Source organism: Oncorhynchus clarkii, chromosome 6 (genome assembly GCF_045791955.1).
Source record: "Oncorhynchus clarkii lewisi isolate Uvic-CL-2024 chromosome 6, UVic_Ocla_1.0, whole genome shotgun sequence".
In the NCBI taxonomy this organism is placed as follows: domain Eukaryota; kingdom Metazoa; phylum Chordata; class Actinopteri; order Salmoniformes; family Salmonidae; genus Oncorhynchus; species Oncorhynchus clarkii.
The window spans coordinates 50,527,046-50,551,861 of record NC_092152.1 but is presented as its reverse complement, the minus strand read 5'-3'; the positions used below and the strand labels follow the sequence as shown (position 1 = coordinate 50,551,861).

Below are 24,816 nucleotides of genomic sequence, written 5' to 3'. Positions count from 1 at the left end.
TCAGTTACACCAGCTCTGTCAGGAGGAATAGGCCAGAATTCACCCAACTTATTGTGGGAAGCTTGTGGAAGAATACGCAAAACGTTTGACCCAAGTTAAAGAATTTAAAGGCAATGCTACCAAATACTAATTGAGTGTATGTAAACTTCTGACCCACTGGGAATGTGATGAAAGAAATAAAAGCTGAAATAAATAATTCTCTCTACTATTATTCTGACATTTCACATTCTTAAAATAAAGTAGAGATCCTAACTGATGTAAAACAGTGAATTTTTAATTGGATGAAATGTCAGGAATTGTGAAAAACTGAGTTTGAATGTATTTGGCTAAGGTGTATGTGAACTTCCGACTTAAACTGTATCTAATTCTCAATAGTTTCTTATCCAAATGATGTGTACCTGTAAACCCGATGTTGTCACAGACCTCCATCTTCCATTAGAATCTCAATTTTCCACTGCACTGATTTTATATGAATATTTGCAGTTATGGGTCTTCTTTTCAATTGCTCACTGTCTATATGAGCTACAGATCTACAAACAAGTGTGGAGGGTTCCTTTAAATCAAATCAAATCAATTTTTATTGGTCACATACACATGGTTATGTGTATGGTTCTTTGCATATCCCTTTGACCTGTGTATTTGTCCATTCCATCTGTATCATTGATGAAGCCCAAAACAATATTTTATTAGTTGTTTAAATATAATAAATATTTTTTAATGGCTATTTTTAGCTGCCAACACATAAGTGTTAGTTGCATAGAGCAGAGAGTGGATTCATGAGCTATAAGTACTTGTGAGAGGAATGATTACATGAACATTATGGTAGAGGGTTCAAATTGGAATTTAGCCAGGACATCAGGGTAAGAAACTATTATCTTATGAGAAGTAGGCCCACCAAGTTAAGCTACTAAATGATCAGAGAGTCAAGACACCCGTTTAAGACCCCTTCCAAAAGACAGCATCCTCCAAAGGGCAATATCATAGGAACAATATCCAATAAACCCTTTGAACCTAGGCCCTATGCACTTGTGGAGATCAAAGGTTGTGGAGATTGGTATAAGCAGTATGGTGAAAATTCCAAATACTATAAGATGGAAAGTTGAAGCTATTGCCATATTGCTTACACCAGTCAAATCCACTCAGATCTCCACAAGTCCATATGATTTAGGATTGGGCCATACACCACTTATAGAACCATTTGGTGTGTAATACCACATTTCTAACCGTATACATTAGAGATTAACCTGGGTAACTGGGATCCCTGGACTGTCCAGGGAACACTCTTCACATTTCCCCCGCAAAATAAAATGACAAAACCAGGGAAATAAAGAAAAAAATACCTAATGTCTGCACTAATGCAATTCCACAAAATACACAACATGCGCAGCGTCAGACTAGCCAAAAATGTAATAGGACATTATCCAAGCTGGTTGATGCATGGAAGCCTTTAGCCTAGCGTATTTACTTCACAAATAGTCGCCATAAATTCCACACACGCATAACTGAAACTGACATAAAAAGCACACATAAGTGACACTGCCAGACTGCACACGCAACCCGAATGCAGTTAATAAACCCTACAAAAAACCCCTACAGTATACCCTATAAAATACAGTCACAAATTTGATAGGCCTATGCATAATTCACTACATAGGCATCTCTGTCAACTGAAGTCTTAACATATAACATATATATTTTCCTATATAGTCCCAATGCCAATGAAACGCAAAGTCCTAACTCCTGTCTCGCATGAACATTCCTAACTTTATTTTGTAATCCATGGGTTGTATTAACAAAGCAAACCTCTCGCCTATGTTGACTGAGAAGGGTCATATCTTACGAGTTCCAACGCAACTTTTCTATGACTTTTATCGCGTTTATCTTTTTTTTTTTTGTACAGAAAGTTCACACTATTATCACATATGACTTCTGGACATCAGATCGACAGTTACTAACCTCGATTTTGACTTCAAATAGAGTTCAACTCTGACTCAGCTGTTCCACTGGAAGTTCCAGTGATGCGCTCAATACGGAAGTGGTTGGATGAAGCATATGCGAGGCTACAAGACTGTTTTGCTAGTACAGACGGGGATATCGTGCCTGGCCGTGCAGTCATGAGTGAACAGGGAGTACAGGAGGGGACTGAGCATGCACCCGAGGGGCCCCGTGTTAAGGATCAGCTTGGCGGATGTGTTGTTACCTTCCGTTATCACCTGGGGGCAGCTGGTCAGGAAGTCCAAGATCCAGTTGCAGAGGGATGTGCTTAGTCCCAGGCTCTTTAGCTTTGAGGGCACTATGGAATATATATGTGCAATATTGAGAATAATTTTCAGTGTTAGATTTCAAAACCATCTGGATAGAGCTAAAGAATATTAGATCTGTACGTGAACAAATAATAATAATAGGATAAATATTTGTACAAAATCAAAAGGGAATAATTTTGAAAGAGCTGTAAAGGAACCCACCACACTTGTTTCTAGATCTATAGCTTATATTGATAGGAAGGTATTGAAATACAGACCTATCACAATAAATATGGCTGTAAAATCAGGGAAGTAATGACCTGAAAATATCATTAATATAGCATAGATGAGGGGGTCAGTGACTTCACATTATGTGGTTTTACATCTCCATTTCACCTAGATAGGAGGCTTCCTTGTAAATGGGTCAAATGTTGCCCCCTTGGTAGCTAGAGGTAAATCATACAAATGCTGGGTCCTTCAGTGACTGGAGGTGCCATGCAGTGTGTAATCTTCATGTAGGTTTAACACTTCTGAATAGGAATTTAAAAACATTTTTGTAGTTTACACGCAACTACCGGTAGTGCACTTTTACGATGGTCCCTAAATCACCAGAGGCCAAGAAAACATCGTATTGCCTCCTTTTTGTCTCTGTTAAGGGAAGAGTTCGAATATCGGTAAACACAAAGGGTTTAACTAGCTCTGTACCATCATCTGATTCTATATATCACTCATCATCCTAGGACCTTCTGCACGAGAGCTATTGACGAGCAAACTCCGAATCTCCAAAGTAAACATGTTTTTACTGCAATTATTTTTTTCTCCAGCCCAACAGATGATGTTGATGCAGAGACTCAAAAACAGACTAACAAGTGAAACTGCTAACGTTAGCTTACTAGCTAGCTAACGTTACCTAACTTAGCATAACTAGCTTGCTAGCTAAATGATAAAAAATATTTAGGACTGCTGGCTAAGATCTTGGCGTTGTTTCTTGGTTCTTCATCTAGCCTGAGACCGATACACCGAGGCACAGTTGATGTTGGACCTCCGTTAGCAGCAACATGTACCCCAGCGCTGCGCCAGCGGGATGCCCGCCCTACAACTCCAAAAACGGGCACGGTAATGGACTCTACCCGCTACCTCAGGCCTTCCTTCAACATCACCAGCAACTAGCTGAGGCTCCACGAAACATCGCTAACACAAAGTAAGACAATCCCATGGAATAATGTTGCTGGGTGGGTCTTTCTATGTATGTATGTCCATATAGACTAAAGAGAACACGTTTTTAAAGAAATTGAAGAGGTTTTGTATACTTTTAAGCCGGTAGTTCTGAAAGCAGTGCTCAAGAGTCTAAAAGTGTCCTCGAAATTGTGTACAAGGTCATTGTTCTCGAGCCCCCTGTAAGCATGTGCACAAAGAGAGTAACAAAAACACTGCTGTGCATGATGGGCTAGCCCCGCACCCTCATGGGACAATACTGTGCCAATGGAATTAGGATTTAGTATACTAGAAAGGATATAAACCTCCATTATGATGGTCCAAAGGTCAGCCATGTTGGTCAGGGAGTTGGTCGACCATGGTTTGCCAGTGCAGTGATAAGTTGTTTTGTAAAACAATGAATGTGAAGAATGTATCTGCAGTCTGTGTGTTAGCTAGCCAATCCGTTTTAGAGAATGATTCCATACATTTTTTCAAATTAAATGCCAGTATACCAACATTTCATTCAAACAATCCACAGCCATACACTGGCTCTAATCAGTTGATGATAGGACTTAGATAAGTTGTAAATGCAACAAGTACTGATATTGTATCATATAATAACACTAACAGCTTTAAAAGGAAACAAAATCTGAGACATATGATCTGTTTATGTATATTTTAGAGGCTATGTATACAGAACATATGTATAAAACGTGTATAAACTGTATTTATAATTATATGACAATATTTTAGGTTGGCTATAATGCCATTACACAATTTCCGATACATCACTTGCCTTTTATTTTCCTGCACACAGTACATTCAGAAACTATTCTGTTATGTTACAGCCTGTGTGTAATGTATGTGTGTGTATGTATAGTACCAGTCAAAGTTTGGAGACACCTTTATTTTTACTATTCTCTACATTGTAGAATATTAGTGAAGACCATTGGCTACGGGTTGCGCTGTTTTGCGGCTATGAACGATGGACTTGACAAATGGACCTGTTAGGCTCTGACAAAGATTTCAAGGCTTTCCCTGGTTGTGACCATGAATAATGCCCCCCTCCTACCTCCTCACGGCAAACTTTTATCTTCCAAAGACGCACGGTTTTGCATCTTGACAAATAATTTAACCAGTACACACATCATGAAAGTAGGAGAGATGCACAGTAGCTCCCACTATGTATGTGTGAGATGTTTTTAGGTATGACCATGTTTTATGTTTTACCACTCATTACTGCTGTAACCTGTCTAGATAAAGAGCGCTAGGCTGAAAGCGTCAATTAACACAGATACAGATCGCTAGAGTTTTTACCTCCCAGCCTTTCTTCCTAACATTTTATATTACATTTTAAAGACTGGTGCCACTGTTCTTACAGCTTTTCAGCTGGCCATGTCTCTAATCTTACCTTGTTCCATCAGCACTTGAATTGGTTGGTTTTCACAACTCCATCCCTTCAACCGGGCCAGGCTTCACAACCTGAAAAATAAGGACTATTACAAAATGCTGTGTAACATAGACCTACTGATAGTGTTCTTGGTTTGTGGCAACGCAGTTCTGTCTCTGTGCAGCTGTGGATTGCTGGTGCAGCAGGAGTGTTGAGTTGCGATAAGTGTGCAGTCTGGTAAAGTGCAACTAGATGGTTAAACAGAGCACTTCCTGCAACACAGGAGCAGAGGCTTCAGACTACTGGTACTGAGTGGTTCAACACCATTTGTGGAGTGAAGAAAAGTGCTAAAGTGAGGTGGACATACAGTTGAAGTCGGAAGTTTACATACACCTTTGCCAAATACATTTAAACTCAGTATTTCACAATTCCTGACATTTAATCCTAGTAAATATTCCCTGTTTTAGGTCAGTTAGGATCACCACTTTATTTTAAGAATGTGATATGTCAGAATAATAGTAGTGATTTATTTCAGCTTTTATTTCTTTCATCACATTCCCAGTGGGTCAGAAGTTGACATACACACAATTAGTATTTGGTAGCATTGCCTTTAAATTGTTTAACGTGGGTCAAACGTTTCGGGCAGCCTTCCACAAGCTTCCCACAATAAGTTGGGTGAATTTTGGCCCATTCCTCCTGACAGAGCTTGTGTAACTGAGTCAGGTTTGTAGGCCTCCTTGCTCGCACACCCTTTTTCAGTTTTTCCCACACATTTTCTACGGGATTGAGGTCAGGGCTTTGTGATGGCCACTCCAATACCTTGACTTTGTTGTCCTTAAGCCATTTTACTACAACTTTGGAAGTATGCTTCGGGTCATTGCCCATTTGGAAGACCCATTTGCGAACAAGCTTTAACTTCCTACTGATGTCTTGAGATGTTGCTTCAATATATCCACATCATTTTCTTTCCTCATGATGCCATGTATTTTGTGAAGTGCACCAGTCCCTCCTGCAGCCAAGCACCCCCACAACATGATGCTGCCACCCCTGTGCTTCAAGGTTGGGATGGTGTCTTCGGCTTGCAATCCTCACCCATTTTCCTCCAAACATAACGATTGTCATTATGGCCAAGCAGTTATATTTTTGTTTCATCAGACCAGATGACATTTCTCCAAAAAGTGCGATCTTTGTCCCCATGTGCAGTTGCAAACAGTAGTCTGGCTTTTTTTTATGGTGGTTTTGGAGCAGTGGCTTCTTCCTTGCTGAGCTGCCTTTCAGGTTATGTGGATATATAGGACACGTTTCACTGTAGATATAGATATTTTTGTACCGGTTTCCTCCAGCATCTTCACAAGGTCCTTTGCTGTTGTTCTGGGATTGATTCACACTTTTTGCACCAAAGTACATTAATCTCTAGGAGACAATGCGTCTCCTTCCTGAGTTTTATGACGGCTGCGTGGTCCCATGGTGTTTATACTTGCGTACTATTGTTTGTACAGATGAACGTGGTACCTTCAGGCGTTTGTAAATTGCTCCCAAGGATGAGCCAGACTTGTGGAGGTCTACAATTTTTTTCTGAGGTCTTGGCTGATTTATTTTGTTTTTCCCATGATGTCAAGCAAAGAGGCACTGAGTTTGAAGGTAGGCCTTGAAATACATCCGCAGGTACACCTCCAATTGACTCAAATGATGTCAATTGGCCTATCAGAAGCTTCTAAAGACATTACATCATTTTCTGTAATTTTCCAAGCTGTTTAAAGGCACAGTCAACTTAAAATATGTAAACTTCTGACCCACTGGAATTGTGATACAGTGAATTATAAGTGAAAAAAAATCTGTCTGTAAACAATTGTTGGAAAAATTGACTTGTGTCATTCACAAAGTAGATGTCCTAACCGACTTGCCAAAACTATAGTTTGTTAACAAGAAATTTGTGGAGTGGTTGAAAAACTAGTTTTAATGACTCCAACCTAAGTGTATGTAAACCTCCCGACTTCAACTGTATGGCGTCGTGTCGGCAAGCGGTTTGCTCCACATGGTGGGATTATGGTATCGGCAGGCATATGTTATGAACAATAAACACAATTGCATTTTATTGATGGGAATTTTAATGCACAAAAATACAATGACGAGATCCTGAGGCCCATTTCTTTAAGGTATCTGTGACCAACAGATGCATATCTGCATTCCCAGTAATGTCAAATCCTTAGATTATGGCTGAATTTATTTATTTCAATTGACTGATTTTTGTCACATGAACTGTAACTAATTAAAATCTTAAATTGTTGCATGTAGCGTTTATATTTTTGTTCAGTATATATTTAGGCTAGTTACGTTATTGATTTATTTTACCTTTATTTAACTAGGCAAGTCAGTTAAGAACAAATTATTATTTTTAATGACGGCCTAGGAACAATTCCCTGTAACAGTAAACATATACAGGAAACAAAAGGCGACTGGAGATCTAAATAACCAAAACATAATTTTCGACCCACATCATCAGTTAAGCAATGCCAGTCTACCATAAACATGTTTCCTGACTATTGAGATTGTTCAAATATGTGTTATGTACTTGTTATTTTCTGAAAAGATGCAAATGATAAAAATAACATTTTGTCACCTTTTTGGACCCTCACCAGTTTGCATCACTGCAGGTAAACCAAAGCATGGGTTGCTGTTGTACCTTGTCTATACACTGCTTACAGCAGGGATCATCAACTAGATTCAGCCTTGGGACATTTATATTGTAATTGTAATTTTATACTGTAATTACAAATAATATGTAGACTGCAAATTGACTGCAAGAAGCCCAAACCAATATAATGGGGGGCAAATAGAATCCTGCGGGCAGCCAATTGGGGAATCCTGGTTTACAGGTTAAGGGAACCAATATGTCATTTTGTACTTTGGCTGAACCATTGAGTGGTGGTGGATTATTTTAAAATGAATCACAGAATACCAGGAACAGCCCCATCTACCTGTCAGAATCTGGTAATATCAGGATGTAAGATGGGACATAAACCTAACAACTTCAATGACTAATTTCTCTGAACAGGGTAAAAAAAACAATCACAATTTCACTGAGCCGCAGCTCCATACTACTTGTCAAACTTGTTGGGTTGGGATTGGTGTGGGTGGTCTGTGTGTGGCTTTTGACCATTTCTTTGGAATCCTCATGTTTCACACATTGTTAGAATATTTTGGGGTCCAAATCAGATTTCAACTACTATATTTATTGAATATTATATGATTCATAAAATTTAAAATGCACAATTTGTGTGAAATCAATTAGAAACATTTCTCAGAGATCTAATTATAGTTCAACAAAATGTTGCAGGAATGCTAATCTTATCTGTTTCTTACTACAAAAACGATTTTGGGAACTATCTGAGATGGTGGGTGTCATGACATGCTGAAATGACATGGAAAGACCCTAAAGTATTATCAAAGACTTTCCAAACCTGGGTCTGCTGCAGACTACTTTTCCTGTTTCCTCAGCCGACAAATCACTTCTCTTTTCCTAACCGTGTGAAAATTAATCCTGCATTTGTGCCATATGTGCGCAAGCAATACAGAATCAAATGCATTCTCTTTAGTCGGTATGGCTACTTGTATGTACTTGATCTCTTTGCTCTGTTTATCAACTACTGAGATATTTCATGCTGGTGTGTTCGCCTATTCTCACTGTGTGTGTAGTTTCCATGGTCGGTCCCTGCCTGCAGGTCCTTCAGATATTCCTCTATATGATTGGAAGCCAAGTCCCAGCACCCCACCTGGTCCTCATGCATCTGCACTGGCCAACGGGAGGAAGTAAGGCTTGTTTATTCTTTCTCTGTTTTCTTCTACCTGCCCTATTTCATTAGCACAGGCACCATTTCCAAACTTTAGACCTGAAATGTTGCAGTTTCCTAAAGTGTGTGTGTGTGTGTCTTCCTCTCCTGTGTGTGTGTGCTCCTGTGTCTTCTCCCTTTGTATACTAGGAGGCACAGTGGAGACCACAGCCCGTATAATTTAAAGAGGCAGCACTTCAGTTCCCCTGTCCCCCATTATGGCAGTCCTCCTGCTGTCGGCACCTCTCCCTCTGTATCCCGCCCCGGCCCCAGGGAAACACAGTCTACCCTAATCCAGCACTCCCATCTCAGCCCCCAACCGTCTGCCCCACGGATGCCCCCCCTGTGGGGAGAGAACCCTCGTAGCTCACTGCAGGCTTATGCCAAGGACAAGGTAAGCCTCAGGATCATGATAATAATACATATTATGTGTAGCGGTTTTCTTTTTATCCAACCCGGGCGTTTACATTCACGTTCACATGGATATACACAAACAAATAGAGATGATGGGAAAACAAGTCCCAGTGGGAAAGCCCGTGTGTGTATCAGCACAAATGCTGTGAGTTGTTATGTCTCTCAGCTGAGTGGTCAGATGGTGGAGCTTTTTGAGGCATGCCAGCAGCAGTCGACTGACCTGGAGAGGAAGGAGCTGTGCAGAGCTCAACTACAGAGAGAGATCCAGAGACTCTTCCCATGTATGTAACACACACAGACACACACTAAATCATCCTACTGTCATAATTCTCTACACCCCCACCCCTGTCTCTCTCTCTCTCTCTCTCTCTCTCTCAGTGGTGAGGTTGTACCTGGCTGGTTCTTCTCTGAGTGGTTTCGGCAGCAGGAACAGTGATGCTGACCTCTGTTTGGTCATCCAAGCAGCACCAGTGAGTGTGTCAATTACTTGTAACAGACACAAACCAGATCTCCATCCAACCATCTAATGCGGATGAATTACCTGAAGCATAAAAAAAGTCACAACAGGCCTGGTGGAAACAGGAAATTTGTGGGTAAAATGTCCTAATGTCTAGCGTATTTTGTGTTGTTGACAAGGGTGGATAATATTTTTGTTGTGAAATTGAGTATGCGACAATTGTGGTGGAAACACCTTTATGTGCAAATGTTGATATAATAACCATAATTTTGAGGTAAACGTGGAAGTAAATATGTTATGTTGTAGGCCTATCACCACAATGTGGAAAAGCATGAGTTTATAGGCAGATTAAACAAGTTATGATGAACTTCACATGGTGGTTAAGTGCATGGTGATCATGCAAATGTCCAATAAATATCGAGGGTAGGCTATTATTTGAATGCTGGTGACATGATGATCGGTGCTTTATCAAATATAATGATCTTGCTCTTAGCCTATCTTGTCATATAACCTACCCTGTCCACTTTATCAGCGAACTCTTCTCTAAAAAGCATGCGCCAAAACCAGATTGGACACATTTGCTGGTACATGGGAACTTAAGCGCAAAAGTGTTTTTAATGTGCACTATGTCCTCACACACAGCTTTTGATGGAAACACACCTCGTGGTAAAATGGACATATGGTTTTTATGCATATTTTTTGAATATTTACTTGAAGATCTGTCGCCAATTGGTTGGAAACCTAGCTACAGACACACAGCCATATTAGCAAAGATGTGACATCAGTCAAAACACCTCAAAACAAGACATTGTGAAACGCGCCACCTACAGTTCGCAACATGGCAGCTTCTTGTCATTGTTGCTAGCTATCTGACCATCTAGAATCACAACAACACACAGACCTCTGCCCCATTAAAGCGTGCGCATCGTTTTTGAGACTATCAGCTAACCCGTCTATCTTCCTGTGAATATAATGCCCATTGACCCTGTCTGTGTCTCTGTCAGGTGGACCAGAGGAATGATGCTGTGTATGTACTCAGTCTCATTCAGCAGCTCTTCTACAGACTCTGTGAGTACTACCGCTGCTGTTTAAGCACATTTCAGCTTTGTCTCTCAATACTCTTCATCAGCTTCCTTGTTTCCTCTCCCTTTCTCCGATCCATTATGAATACTAGTACAGTACCAGTCAAAAGTTTGGACACACCTACTCATTCAAGGGTTCTTCCTTATTTTTACAATGTTCTACATTGTAGAATAATAGTGAAGACATCAGAACTATCACATATGGAATCATGTAGTAACCAAAAACGTGTTAACTTTTGACTGGTACTGTACAAGGTTCCGCTTTATTGTTTACACCATATGGCTTTCACCTGTCAGATCGGTGGGCTTGGCCCATCTTGTTCCATGAGTTTGTGTATTAATGATAAAGGAGCAGCTGTATTTATCCTCAGTGGCCTCTAGAGGGCTCTAGTTCCCTGGTGAAGCAAGAGTGATTGATATATATAGAGATGTAGGTAAACTAAACACACACAATGGTGTTCACTTTAGGTAGTCATAGTAACGAAAATATGTGTGCAAGGTCTTGTGGAGTTGAGGAATATGTGTGTGTTCTGGTCCACAGCGTACATAGAGAGACCGCAGCTGATCCGAGCCAAGGTCCCCATCCTCAAATTCAGAGACAAAGTCAGGTGGGTGGAAAATGTATCAATCAATCACATTTTATTTGTCTTTTTGATTTTCATAAACACATTTAGGCTTAGCAGGCAGAGGCAACACTGGCAAGGAAAGACTCCTTGAGAGGAAGAGTAGAAACCTTGTGAACAACCAGACTCTTGAGGTGAATCCAATATTTCTCTGGCTGACTGGGTATAAGCGGATAGGTCTTCCTTCACACAATACGGCTGTGCATCAAACATTTCTTTACAGACAGAAATATGTACATGTTACTAATGGTCCACAGTAGAACAGTGCATGGGCAATGGACTATATCAAACCTCAATAACAAATGTATTTATCTCTTCCTCTCTCTTTCTCCAGTGGAGTCGAGTTTGATCTGAACGTAAACAACACTGTAGGGATCAGAAACACCTTCCTGCTGAGGAGTTACGCCTACGGTTAGGTCACACACATAACACCCACACCCATCACTGCTTAACTGTCACCACTCACCTTTCCCCCTCTTCCAGCTATTGGCTACTGGTTAAACTATAAATCATTAGTTTGTGCATGTGGTTGACATTAAAACTGGGGATCTAAGCAGTGTGGCTATTCTCCTTTTTTTTTTACAGTGCATTCCCTTACCTTTTTCCACGTTTTGTTACGTTACACGCAGTCGTATTCTAAAATTGGTTAAATACATTTTTTCCCCTCATCAATCCACACACAATACCCCATTGCAAATGTATTAAAAACAAAAAACAGATACCTTATTTACATACAGTACCAGTCAAAAGTTTGGACACACCTACTCATTCAAGGGTTCTTCTTTATTTTTACTATATTCAGAACCATGAAATAACACGGATATGGAATCATGTAGTAACCAAAAACGTGTTAAACAAATCAAACTATATTTTAGATTGTTCAATGTAGCCACCCTTTGCCTTGATGACAGCTTTGCACAATCTTGGCATTCTCTCAACCAGTTTCATGCTTTTCCAACCGTCTTGAAGGAGTTCCCACATATGCTGAGCACTTGTTGGCTGATTTTCCTTCTCTCTGCAGTCCAACTCATCCCAAACCATATCAGTTGGGTTGAGGTCTGGTGATTGTGGAGGCCAAGTCATCTGATGCAGCACTCCATCACTCTCCTTATTGGTCAAATAGCCCTTACACAGCCTGGATGTGTGTGTTGGTTCATTGTCCTGTTGAAAAACAAATGATAGTCCCACTAAGGCAAACCAGATGAGATGGCGTATCGTTTTAGAATGCTGTGGTAGCCATGCTGGTTAAGTGTGCTTTGAATTCTAAATAAATCCCTGACAGTGTCACCAGCAAAGCACCATCACACCTGCTTCTCCATGCTTCACTGTGGGAACCACACATGCGGAGATTATCCGTTCACCTACTCTGTGTCTCACAAAGACACGGCGGTTGGATCCAAAATATCTCAAATTTGGACTCATCAGACCAAAGGACAGATTTCCACTGGTCTAATGTCCATTGCTCGTGTTTCTTGGCCCAGGCAAGTCTCTTCTTATTGGTGTCCTTAGTAGTGGTTTCTTTGCAGCAATTCGACAATGAAGGCCTGATTCACAGTCTCCTCTGAACAGTTGATGTTGAGATGTCTGTTACTTGAACTCTGTGAAGCATTTATTTGGGCTGCAATTTCTGAGACTGGTAACTCTAAGGAACTTATCCTCTGTAGCGGAGGGTCTACTTTTCCTGTGATGGTCCTCATGAGAGCCAGTTTCATCATAGCGCTTGATGGTTTTTACGGCTGCACTTGAAGAAACGTTCTTGAAATTCATGTCTTAAAGTAATGATGGACTGTCGTTTCTCTTTGCTTATTTGAGCCATCATATGGACTTGGTATTTTACCAAATAGGGCTATGTTCTGAATACCACCCCTGCCTTGTCACAACACAACTGATTGGCTCAAACTCATTAAGAAAGATAGAAATTCAACAAATGACCTTTTAACAAGGCACACCTGTTTAATGAAATGCATTCCATTTGACTACCTCATGAAGCTGGTTGAAAGAATGCCAAAAGTTTGCAAAGCCGTCATCAAGGCAAAGGGTGGCTACTTTGAAGAATCTCAAATATAAATATATTTTGATTTGTTTAACACTTTTTTGGTTACTACATGGTTCCTTATTTGTTATTTCGTAGTTTTGATGTCTTCACTATTATTCTCCAATGTAGAAAATAGTAAAAATAAAGAAAACCCCTGGTATGAGTAGGTGTGTCCAAACTTTTTACTGGTACTGTAAGTATACTGTAAGGGGCGGCAGGTAGCCTAGTGGTTAGAGCATTGTGCCAGTAACCGAAAGCTTGCTGGATTGAATCCCCAAGCTGACAAGGTAAAAATATGTCGTTCTGCCCCTGAGCAAGGGGGCAGAAGACGTGGATGTCAATTATTGCAGCCCCCCACACCTCTCTGATTCAGAGGGGTTGGGTTAAATGCAGAAGACACATTTCAGTTGAATGCATTCAGTTGTACAACTGACTAGGTATCCCCCTTTCCTCCATTCAGTCCCTTTGCTATGAGACTCGAAATTGAGCTCAGGTGCATCCTGTTTCCATTGCTCATCCTTGATGTTTCTACAACTTGATTGTAGTCCACCTGTGGTAATTTCAATTGATTGGACATTATTTGGAAAGGCACACACCTGTTTATATAAGGTTCTACAGTTGGCAGTGCATGTCAGAGCAAAAACCAAGCCATGAGGTCGAAGGAATTGTCAGTAGAGCTTCGAGACAGGATTGTGTCGGCACAGATCTGGGGAAAGGTACCAAAACATTTCTGCATTATTGAAGGTCCCCAAGAACACAGTGGCCTCCATCCTTCTTAAATGGAAGATGTTTGGATCCACCAAGACTCTTCCTAGATCTGGCCACCTGACCAAACTGAGCAATCGGGGGAGAAGGGCCTTGGTCAGGGAGGTGACCAAGAACCTGATGGTCAGTCTGACAGCGCTCTAGATTTCCTCTGTGGAGATGGGAAAACCTTCCAGAAGGACAGCCATCTCTGCAGCACTCCACCAATCAGGTCTTATGGTACAGTGGCCAGACGGAAGCATCTCCTCAGTAAAAGGCACATGACAGCCCGCTTGGAGTTAGCCAAAAGGCAACTAAAGACTCCCTGGTCTGATGAAACCAAGATTGAACACTTTGACCTTAATGCCAAGCGTCACGTCTGGAGGAAACCTGTATTCATCCTTATGCTTTAAGCTGAAGAATGGTGTTGGCAGCATCATGCTTCGGGATGTTTTTCAGCGGGAGGGACTGGGAGACTAGTCAGGATCAAGGGAAAGATGAACGGAGCAAAGTGCAGAGAGATCCTTGATGAAAATCTGCTCCAGAGCGCACATAATCTCAGACTAGAGCGAACATTCACCTTCCAACAGGACAATGACCCTAAGCACACAGCCAAGACAGCGCAGGAGTGGCTTCCGGACAAGTCTCTGAATGTCCTTGAGTGGCCCAGCCAGAGCCCGGACTTAAACAATATGGAACATCTCTGGAGAGACCTGAAAATAGTTGTGCGGCTACTCTCCCCAACCAACCTGACAGAGCTTGAGAGGATCTGTAGAGAAGAATGGGAGAAACTCGCCAAATACAGTTGTGCCAAGCTTGTAGCGTCATACCCAAGACGACTCAAGGCTGTAATTGCTGCCAAATTACTGAGTAAAGGGTCTGAATACTTATGTAAGTGTGACATTTCAGTGTTTTATTTTTAATAAATGTGCAAAAAAATGATAACCTGTTTTTGCTTTGTCATTATGGGGTATTGTGTGTAGATTGATGAGGAAAATCTACACACAATACCCTTATAGAACAAGGCTTTAATGTAACAAAATGTAGAAAAGGTCAAGGGGTCTGAATACTTTCCAAATGCACTGTACATGCTGTTCTAGAGTAACCACAGACCTGCACTACCACATCACTCCACTCACAACAAATTAATAATATCAAAACAGATAATTTGGGTGAAAGTCACACATTTCAATAAGGAGAGTATTTCAAACCCTGTTACACACTGTGTGCTGGATGTGTGCCCACTATGTTACAATTCTGTACTAGCCTCTTCTCTCTCGCTCCGTGTGTCTATAGCTGAGCGGCGTGTGCGTCCCATCATCTTGGTGGTAAAGAGGTGGGCCAGACATCACAGGATAAACGACGCCAGTAAAGGAACACTCAGCAGCTACACTCTAGTACTGATGGTACTACACTACTTACAGAGTGAGTGTAAACACACACACACACACACACAGTAATCATGGTCCTGCACTAACTACAATATACCTCTGGCATTCCTTTTTCGAGGTTAACCACTACACTTTTTAACCCAGTGTCTCTGTCTTTACAGCTTTACCTGAACCAGTCATTCCCTCTCTGCAGAATGAATATCCAGTAAGGAAATTTACATTTACTCTTAAACGACAAAAACAGGCTACATTACAGGTTTATTAAGTCGTTTTAGGCTACCAATTCCAATAAAACTAAATGTCATTACTTTCCATGATTTGTCTAACTACACTAGATGTTTTTTTGGTTCAGAGTGTAGTATTAATTTAGTTTCAAAGCGCAAACATTTGCTAGCAGGTTTCTTACATTGGGGGGGGGGGGGCAATGTCGGCTTAACGGCAAGAGCTAAAATGGCTTTGAAAAAATAAGATGGCATTCACTACTAACTAACCTAGGGGTTAGAGGGTTGGGCCAGTAGCCGAAAGATTGCTGGTTCGAATGCCTGAGCTGTCAAGGTAAAACATCCTTGAGCAAGGCACTTAACCATAATTTTCTCCAAGGGCGCCGTACTATGACTGACCATGTCAAGCAACACATTTCACTGCACCTATCCAGTGTATGTGACAATAAAACATTTTAGACTTTTTTTATTATAAATTATTGACGTATAATAGGAATTTGGGTACATTTACTCAACCTGTGACTCCAATGTTCTAATGAATATTGGTTTCTCCCAGCACCCAGACACCTCCTTTCCACTGTGTGTAGAAGTCTTTGTCCCTATATGATGCAGGGTTTCCGTAAACCGGCAATAGCCGGTTTTGTGCCCCAAAAAATACATGAAAAGCTGATAAATAAAACTGTCGCCAGCCAATTATCTGGGGAAAGAAAAATAATCCCATTGCAAAAATGATGCTTTTTAGCATATTCCATGATGGAAATACCAGTCGATGTAAATACATTTGACCGGTTATGCTTACCCATTTATAGGTTAATTAGCATAATTTTGTGGAATTAAATTGGCCTGTGTGTATTTTCATTCATCGTTAAGTTTATCACATGCGTACAGGTACAGAGCCAATGAGCGGAAAATCTGTCAGCGAGCTGCTGCTACAGCTTTTCAAACAACTAATTTGTTGCTGCTGGAGGGAAACGTGCTTTTATAATCTCATTCATTGCCTATATGCTACAGTAAGAAAGGCGTGTCACACACTACTTTGCAATAATCTGGATGCAATATGTATTTTGAAAACTTAGTTGTTTGAAACCTGAACGTTTTACTTCATATAATTATGCATGTCTTACCTTGCTTCAAAGTAAAATATGACAATACAAATGTGGAGGCAATTATACTGAACAAAAATAAAAACGCAAGGTGTACAGTTCCCAGACATTTTCGAAACGCACAAAAAGCTTATTTCTCAAAAATGTTGTGCAGAAATTTGTTTGCATCCCTGTTAGTGAGCATTTCTCCTTTGCCAAAATGATCCATGCACCTGACAGGTGTGGCATTTCAAGAAGCTGATTAAATAGCATGATCATTACATACTTGCACCTTGTGCTGGGAACAATAAAAGGCCACTCTAAAATGGGCAGTTTTTTCACAGATGTCTCAAATTTTGAGGGAGCATGCAATTGGCATGCTGACTGCAGGAATGTCCACCAGAGCTTTTGCCAGAGAAATCTACCATAAACGTTGTTTGTGAGAATTTGGCAGTACGTCCAACCGGCCTCATAAACACAGACCACGTGTAACCACGCCAACCCATGACCTCTACATATGGCTTCTTCACCTCCGGGATCGTCTGAGACCAGCCAACCGGACAGCTGATAAAACGACGTTTGCACAACTGAAGAATTTCTGTACTACAAACTGTCAGAAACCGTGTCAGGGAAGCTCATCTGACTTCAGTGGGCAAATGCTCACCTTCGATGGCCACTGGCACGCTAGAGAAGTGTGCTCTTTACGGATTAATCCTGGTTACCATGGCGTCGTGTGGGCGACCGGTTTGCTGATGTCAATATTGTGAACAGAGTGCCCCATGGTGGGGTTATGGTATGGGCAGTCATAAGCTACAGGCAACGAACACAATTGCATTTTATCCATGGCAATTTGAATGCAGAGACACCTTGACGAGATCCTGAGGCCCATTGTCGTGCCATTCATCCACCGCCATAACCTCATGTTTCAGCATGATAATGCACGGCCCATGTCGAAATGATCTGTACACACTTCCTGGAAGTTGAAAATGTCTCAGTTCTTCCATGAGCTGCATAGTCACCAGACATGTCACCCATTGAGCATGTTCGGGATGCTCTGGATCGACGTGTACAACATCGTCGTACAGTTCCCACCAATATTCAGCATTTTCGCACAGCCATTGAAGAGGAGTGGGACAACATTCCACAGACCACAATCCTGATCAACTTTATGCGAAGGACATGTGGTGAGACAAATGGTGTTCATAACGGATACTGACTGGTTTTCTGATCCTCGCCCCTTCCTTTGTTTTATTAAGGTATCTGTGACCAACAGATGCATATCTGTATTCCCAGTCATGTGTAATCCACAGATTAGGGCCTAATGAATTAATTCAAATGAACTGATTTCTTTATATGACCTGTAACTCAGTAAAATCTTTGAAATTGTGGAATGTTGCATTTGTATTTTTGTTCAGTGTATTTTATAAAGACTTCCATAAACCATTGAAACCGGTAGCATATTTCTCTCATGTTCTATTGATTTTCAAGTGAACTTTCTTTCAGTTTCCAGTAGCCAAAGGCACAATACTGGTCATATATTTGCAACCCCTGCTAGTTGCATCTCCAGATCTCCCCTCTTTCAAAATTTATAGCGGACATTTTCATCTCTGTCACTAAACCGCTTGTATTTTCGGTGCACTTTCGACAATAGTGTTTTCTTGCAAATTGCATTATGGAACGAACATTCACGCATTCACGCATGCCTTGTGCGCATTGCTGCGCTTATAATGTGAATAAATAATAGTTTATCAACATATTAAGCTAAATGTTCTGATCTATTACATCAGCCTCAATGCTTTAAAAAAATACAAATAATGTAGCCAGAGTCTGTTAGGAATAGGCTATTTCTTTCTTGCACAGAACAACAAGCTGACCAATAGAATAGGTCAACTTTTCTACTATGGGGATATTAGATTGACATATGCTAGTGACTTTTCTGTCGGTTACTCGTCTTGTTAGCTGAGGAAAAGTAAATGTGGCAGTTTTTCTAACATCTTCAAAGTGCGCATCGGTATCCAGTAAGAAGGAAGCATGTCGTTGCATCCTCGAGTTGCATGTGATTTCTGTCATACTGAGCACCGTGGATGGACGCCCTAATCAGGTTACGCACCTGATGCATATGGTCCGGTAAATTTCTCAAAAGCCCTGATATGATGGTGTAATTTACAACATATGATGTGTGATGATGTCATCTGTTCCTGTGTGATAGCGTCATCTGTTCCAGTGTGATGGTGTCATCTGTTCCTCTGTGATAATGCCATATGTCCCAGTGTAATTAGTGTTGTATTCCCCTGCTCAAACTTTGCTGATACATGCCAGATCTTACAATGCCTGGATAGATCATTTATGTATCCGCATCATAGGTTATGGCAATCTGGTCGATGACGTGGCACGCAATAATTGTTTGATGCAACGTCTGAGCATGGAAACACAAACAATGTCATCTGTACCTGTAGGATGATGGTCTGTCCCTGTTTGATGAGGCCATGTTAAATCCCGGGGGCGTATTCATTAAAAATAAGACACACCTTTGTAAAACATTTTGCAAGGAAACCGTTTAATACCGAACGTTCTGCAATGTGACGCACAAAACATTGTTTACGAACTCAACGGAACTCAACATCTTTTGCTTGATGTTGCAGAACCTGTTTTAGCTGCAGAATGTTTTGCAACCGTGTGACTAATGAATACACCCCTGCTGTTTCAGGAGTGTTTTAGTCCATCCATGGATATCCACCGTGTGCCTGAGGGTCCGAGAGACATCCCCCCCTACTCCTCCTCTAACCAGGCCTCACTGGGAGAGCTGCTGCTGGGCTTTCTCAAGTACTACACCTCCGTCTTTAGGTAATACTGCTAAAATATTCCTCTAGTACTGTCTTCAGGTAAGACCCTTCAAAATAATCCTCAAAAACTCAACATTTACTCTGTAAAAGTACTACAGCAATGTCGCCAGGTAAGTAAAGTTGCCGGTAGGGTTGGGTGGTATCCAGATTTTCATACCTTTTTTTTACTGTCCTTGTGCCATACTGGGGTATAAGGTATTACTTACGTTGCAGAACAAGGGGTCACTTTTTTTATGCAAAAAAAAAACCCCAATAACCGGCTGTAAAAAAAAAATGCTAGCAGATGCTAATAAGTACTAACGAATTTCCATAGCAGATGCTAGCTATATGCTAGTACACTTCCTCGCATGTGGTCTGTGCTCTGGCAAGTTCAGGCATCTGTAGGCGCAATGGATTGTGGTCCTTGTAGTTAATTACCATGTTTTCTGTCCTAAACGTTGTTGAATATTTGCCTGTTGTAAACTACAACTTCCTACAACGTCCCACAGTTTGTGTAAAACCGAAGAAAAAAACAAACTAAATGGATATTCAATTAATTTAACCAACGTTGGTGATTTACTTGTTTAAAAATGGGGGTGAAACTACATTTTGGCTAATTGCTCAGCATGATAGGCTACTTCATCATTACTGAGAATATTTTTATCACACCGGCATTTTGATATTGAAATGGTATGATTACAATTGAATCCATATGACAATGTTTGGTTGCAATATTTTGACAGAAATTAATGTTTAAATGTTTGCTACGTTAGTTTTATGCTAGGTAGGAGCTGACTAACCAGTTAGCTTCAAAGGAAAATGCAGCTAGCTAGCTTTACCATAGAATTAGCTGCTGCCAAAACAGCTACTCTTCCTGGGGTTCAAACACATTAAGGCACTTGCATTACATGTAAAACTAAATATAAAACAGTACATCATATAACATTATTACGCCACTACATATCTACAATACAAAATGTATAATACCACAATACAATAATATTACAATGTACGTGTGTGTGGAGTGCATGTGCTAGCGCTTGTGTGTGTATGCGTGTCTATCTTTTGTGTGTGTCTCTTCACAGTCCCCGCTGTTCCATACGTTGTATTTTTATCTGTTGTTTAAATCTGATTCTACTGTTTGCATCAGTTACCTGATGTGGGATAGAATGATGAAAAGGTAAACACATTTACGGTTGAAACTTCCTCTCACCACCTAATATGGTGATGAGCGGAAATCCAGTGGCGGGCAGTGGGAGATGGAGAGGGATGAAATTTGACCGATATTCTGCACATTTTCTCATTAAAGAAACATTCAATCTCAATACAGTTTGTTTCCAAAACTATAATATAAATATAATATGTTACTTATGAACACATACATAAAGTTTTGTAGACTTGACCCTTTGCCAAAGTTTCAAAAAATGGTGTTGTTTAGAAGTGCAAGGGCGACTTGCACACGTGCACTTCAGAGTCGGTGTTCCCTAACAGAAATGTGCAAATGCATGCTAAAATACACCAATAGGATCTCCCTAGCTCAGATTTGACTGCCCACCTCCTTGTTTGTTCTGCCCACTGTGTTCATTTGCACCCACTGTAAATAATGCAGATTACATATCTTAAGTTAATATCAATATCTTTGGCTTTACCACCTTTTGTTTTGGCCCAATTTCTACAACATAGAGCAGTGTATTGAATGCTATTTATTTATTTATTTTACTTGTATTTATTAATGGGAGACTAGGGTCTCATTCACAATGGTGCCCTGAGTACAAACATCTTCACAATCAAGAAAATTAACATTCCAAAGAAAACACCAAGAATAAAAAAACTGCAAGGTACAATTATAAAATTGCAATTTCAACAAATAAACCATGGTCTAAAATGTTTATTTGTGCCAACCGTTATTGGAAGTGTTGTACCAGTTCAATCTGTGTAAGAACTTGTGACAATCAAGAGCTGCACTGTTAAGAGTACAGCTCTTGCAGTTGGTCACCAGGAAGGTAATTTGCATTGGTCAATCATTTACTGTCCGCTTGCTGCAAGTAGTTATGGTAAAATGCACAGTAACCTACTGTGGCAGATCTGTCACGTCCACTGACCTGATGGTGTGGCAGCAAGGTCAAGTGGTTGTCAACCAAGATGTTGAGGATTTTTTATTTATTTTTATTTCACCTTTATTTAACCAGGTAGGCAAGTTGAGAACAAGTTCTCATTTACAATTACGACCTGGCCAAGATAAAGCAAAGCAGTTTGACACATACAACAACACAGAGTTACACATGGAGGAAAACAAACATACAGTCAGTAATACAGTAGAAAAATAAGTCTATATACAATGTGAGCAAATGAGGTGAGGTAAGGGAGGTAGGTAAAGGCAAAAAAAAAGAACACAAAAAAGGCCAAGGTGGCGAAGTAAATACAATATAGCAAGTAACACACTGGAATGGTAGATTTGCAGTGGAAGAATGTGCAAGGTAGAGATAGGAATAATGGGGTGCAAAATAAATAAATACAGTAAGGGGAGAGGTAGTTGTTTGGGCTAAATTATAGATGGGCTATGTACAGGTGCAGTGATCTGTGAGCTGCTCTGACAACTGGTGCTTAAAGCTAGTGAGGGAGATAAGTGTTTCCAATTTCAGAAATGTTTGTAGTTCGTTCCAGTCATTGGCAGCAGATAACTGTAAGGAGAGGCGGCCAAAGGAAGAATTGGTTTTGGGGGTGACCAGAGAGATATACCTGCTGGAGCGTGTGCTACAGGTGGGTGCTGCTATGGTGACCAGCGATCTGAGATAAGGGGGGACTAGCAGGGTCTTGTAGATGACCTGGAGCCAGTGGGTTTGGCGAGGGCCAGCCAACGAGAGCGTACAGGTCGCAGTGGTGGGTAGTATATGGGGCTTTGGTGACAAAATGGATGGCACTGTGATAGACTCCATCCAATTTATTGAGTAGGGTATTGTAGGCTATTTTGTAAATGACATCGCCGAAGTCGAGGATCGGTAGGATGGTCAGTTTTACACGGGTATGTTTGGCAGCATGAGTGAAGGATGCTTTGTTGTGAAATAGGAAGCCAATTTTAGATTTCACTTTGGATTGGAGATGTTTGATGTGAGTCTGGAAGGAGAGTTTACAGTCTAACCAGACACCTAGGTATTTGTAGTTGTCCACATATTCTTAGTCAGAACCGTTCAGAGTAGTGATGTTGGCCAGGTGGGCAGGTGCGGGCAGTGATCGGTTGAGGAGCATGCATTTAGTTTTACTTGTATTTAAGAGCAATTGGAGGCCGCGGAAGGAGAGTTGTATGGCATTGAAGCTCGCCTGGAGGGTTGTTAACACAGTGTCCAAAGAAGGGCCAGAAGTATACAGAATGATGTCGTCTGCATAGAGGTGGACCAGAGACTCAGCAGCAGCAAGAGCGACATCATTGATGTATACAGAGAAGAGAGTCGGTCCAAGAATTGAACCCTGTGGCGCCCCATAGAGACTGCCAGAGGCCCAGACAACAGGCCCTCCGATTTGACACACTGAACTCTATCAGAGAAGTAGTTGGTGAACCAGGCGAGGCAATCATTTGAGAAACCAAGGCTATCGAGTCTGCCGATGAGGATGTGGTGATTGACAGAGTCAAAAGCCTTGGCCAGGTCAATGAAGACGGCTGCACAGTATTGTCTTTTATCGATGGCGGTTATGATATCGTTTAGGACCTTGAGCGTGGCTGAGGATGTCCCTGGTGTGCTCAACACAAATAATGCTTAGTAGTTGTAAACTAATGTTAAGCTATCTTGTAATCATTAAAGTTCTGTGAAAGTACAGTAAGTTATTGGCAGCTATTGCCTATTAAGTTACTTAGAATTTTAGAATAACTTACTGACAGCTAGTTAATGATAGTCATGATAATTCAATTAAATTGTTAAGCGCTTTTCTCACATCCATTGCACTTAAGAAAATGTATTAATTGATAATAAAAACAATCCAAAACACAGAACATTGTAAGCAGACAACAATCAAAGCCATTTACAGGTGTTGTCAGATCCGGTGGACAGGAGAACAGAATAAACATACACTACATGACTAAAGTGTGTGGACGCCTGCTCGTTGAACATCTCATTCCAAAATCACGGGCATTAATATGGAGTTGGTCCCCCATTTTGATGCAATAACAGCCTCCAGTCCTCTGGGAAGGCTTTCTGCTAGATGTCGGAACATTTCTGCGTGGACTTGTTTCACTTCAGCCACAAGTGCATTAGTGAGGTCAGGCACTTCAAGAGGCAGTTTGGAACTCGGTAGTGAGTGTTGCAACCGGGGACAGACAATTTTTACAAGCTCCGGCACTCGGTGGTCCCATTCTGTTAGTTTATGACGGTGCCACGCTGAAAGTAACTGAGCTCTTCAGTAAGGCCATCCTACTGACAATGTTTGTCTATGGAGATTGCATGGCTGTGTGCTCGGTTTTAAACACCTGTCAGGTGTTGAAGGGGTGTCCACGCACTTTTGTATATACAGTTGAAGTCAGAAGTTTACATACACTGTGGTTGGAGTCATTAAAATTTGTTTTTCAACCACTCCTCAAATGTCTTGTTAACAAACTATAGTTTTGGCAAGTCGGTTAGAACATCTACTTTGTGTTTGTGCATGACAGAAGTAATTTTTCCAACAATTGTTTACAGACAGATTATTTAACTTATAATTCACTGTATCACAATTCCAGTGGGTAATTTGACTGTGCCTTTTTAAACAGCTTGGGAAATTCCAGAAAATGATGTCATGGCTTTAGAAGCTTCTGATAGGCTAATTGATATCATTTGAGTCAATTGGAGGTGTACCTGTGGATGTATTTCAAGACCTACCTTCAAACTCAGTGCCTCTTTGCTTGACATCATGGGAACATCAAAAGACCTCAGAAAAAACATTGTAGACCTCCACAAGTCTGTTTCATCCTTGGGAGCAATTTCCAAATGCCTGAAGGTACCACGTTCGTCTGAACAAACAATAGTACGCAAGTATAAACACCATGGGACAACGCAGCTGTCATACCGCTCAGGAAGGAGACGCATTGTGTCTCCTAGAGATGAACGTACTTGGTGCAAAAAGTGCAAATCAATCCCAGAACAACAACAAAGGACCTTGTGAAGATGCTGGAGGAAACAGGTACAAAAGTATCTATATCCACAGTAAAACAAGTCCTATATCGACATAACCTGAAAGGCCGCTCAGCAAGGAAGAAACCACTGCTCCAAAACTGCCATTTAAAAAAAGCCAGACTAATGTTTGCAACTGCACATGGG

The 24,816-nt window shown here is 40.9% G+C and overlaps 1 protein-coding gene across 2 annotated transcripts in view; it reads left to right on the top strand.

Moving 5' to 3' along the window:
* Nucleotides 1–2,826: 2,826 nt before the first annotated feature.
* LOC139411276 (terminal nucleotidyltransferase 2) overlaps nt 2,827–24,816 on the top strand; it is a 41,396-nt gene continuing 19,406 nt past the window's right edge. The window contains exons 1-12 of one of the 2 annotated variants that reach the window (XM_071157343.1): nt 2,827–3,030; nt 3,248–3,444; nt 8,527–8,640; nt 8,811–9,054; nt 9,241–9,355; nt 9,453–9,544; nt 10,536–10,599; nt 11,155–11,221; nt 11,571–11,647; nt 15,312–15,440; nt 15,568–15,611; nt 19,417–19,553. In XM_071157343.1, the coding sequence (XP_071013444.1) occupies nt 3,302–3,444; nt 8,527–8,640; nt 8,811–9,054; nt 9,241–9,355; nt 9,453–9,544; nt 10,536–10,599; nt 11,155–11,221; nt 11,571–11,647; nt 15,312–15,440; nt 15,568–15,611; nt 19,417–19,553 (1,226 nt within the window). In that variant the 5' untranslated portion in view covers nt 2,827–3,030; nt 3,248–3,301. The remainder of the gene's footprint in view (nt 3,031–3,247; nt 3,445–8,526; nt 8,641–8,810; nt 9,055–9,240; nt 9,356–9,452; nt 9,545–10,535; nt 10,600–11,154; nt 11,222–11,570; nt 11,648–15,311; nt 15,441–15,567; nt 15,612–19,416; nt 19,554–24,816) is intronic. The other variant, XM_071157344.1, reaches the window with a different exon arrangement.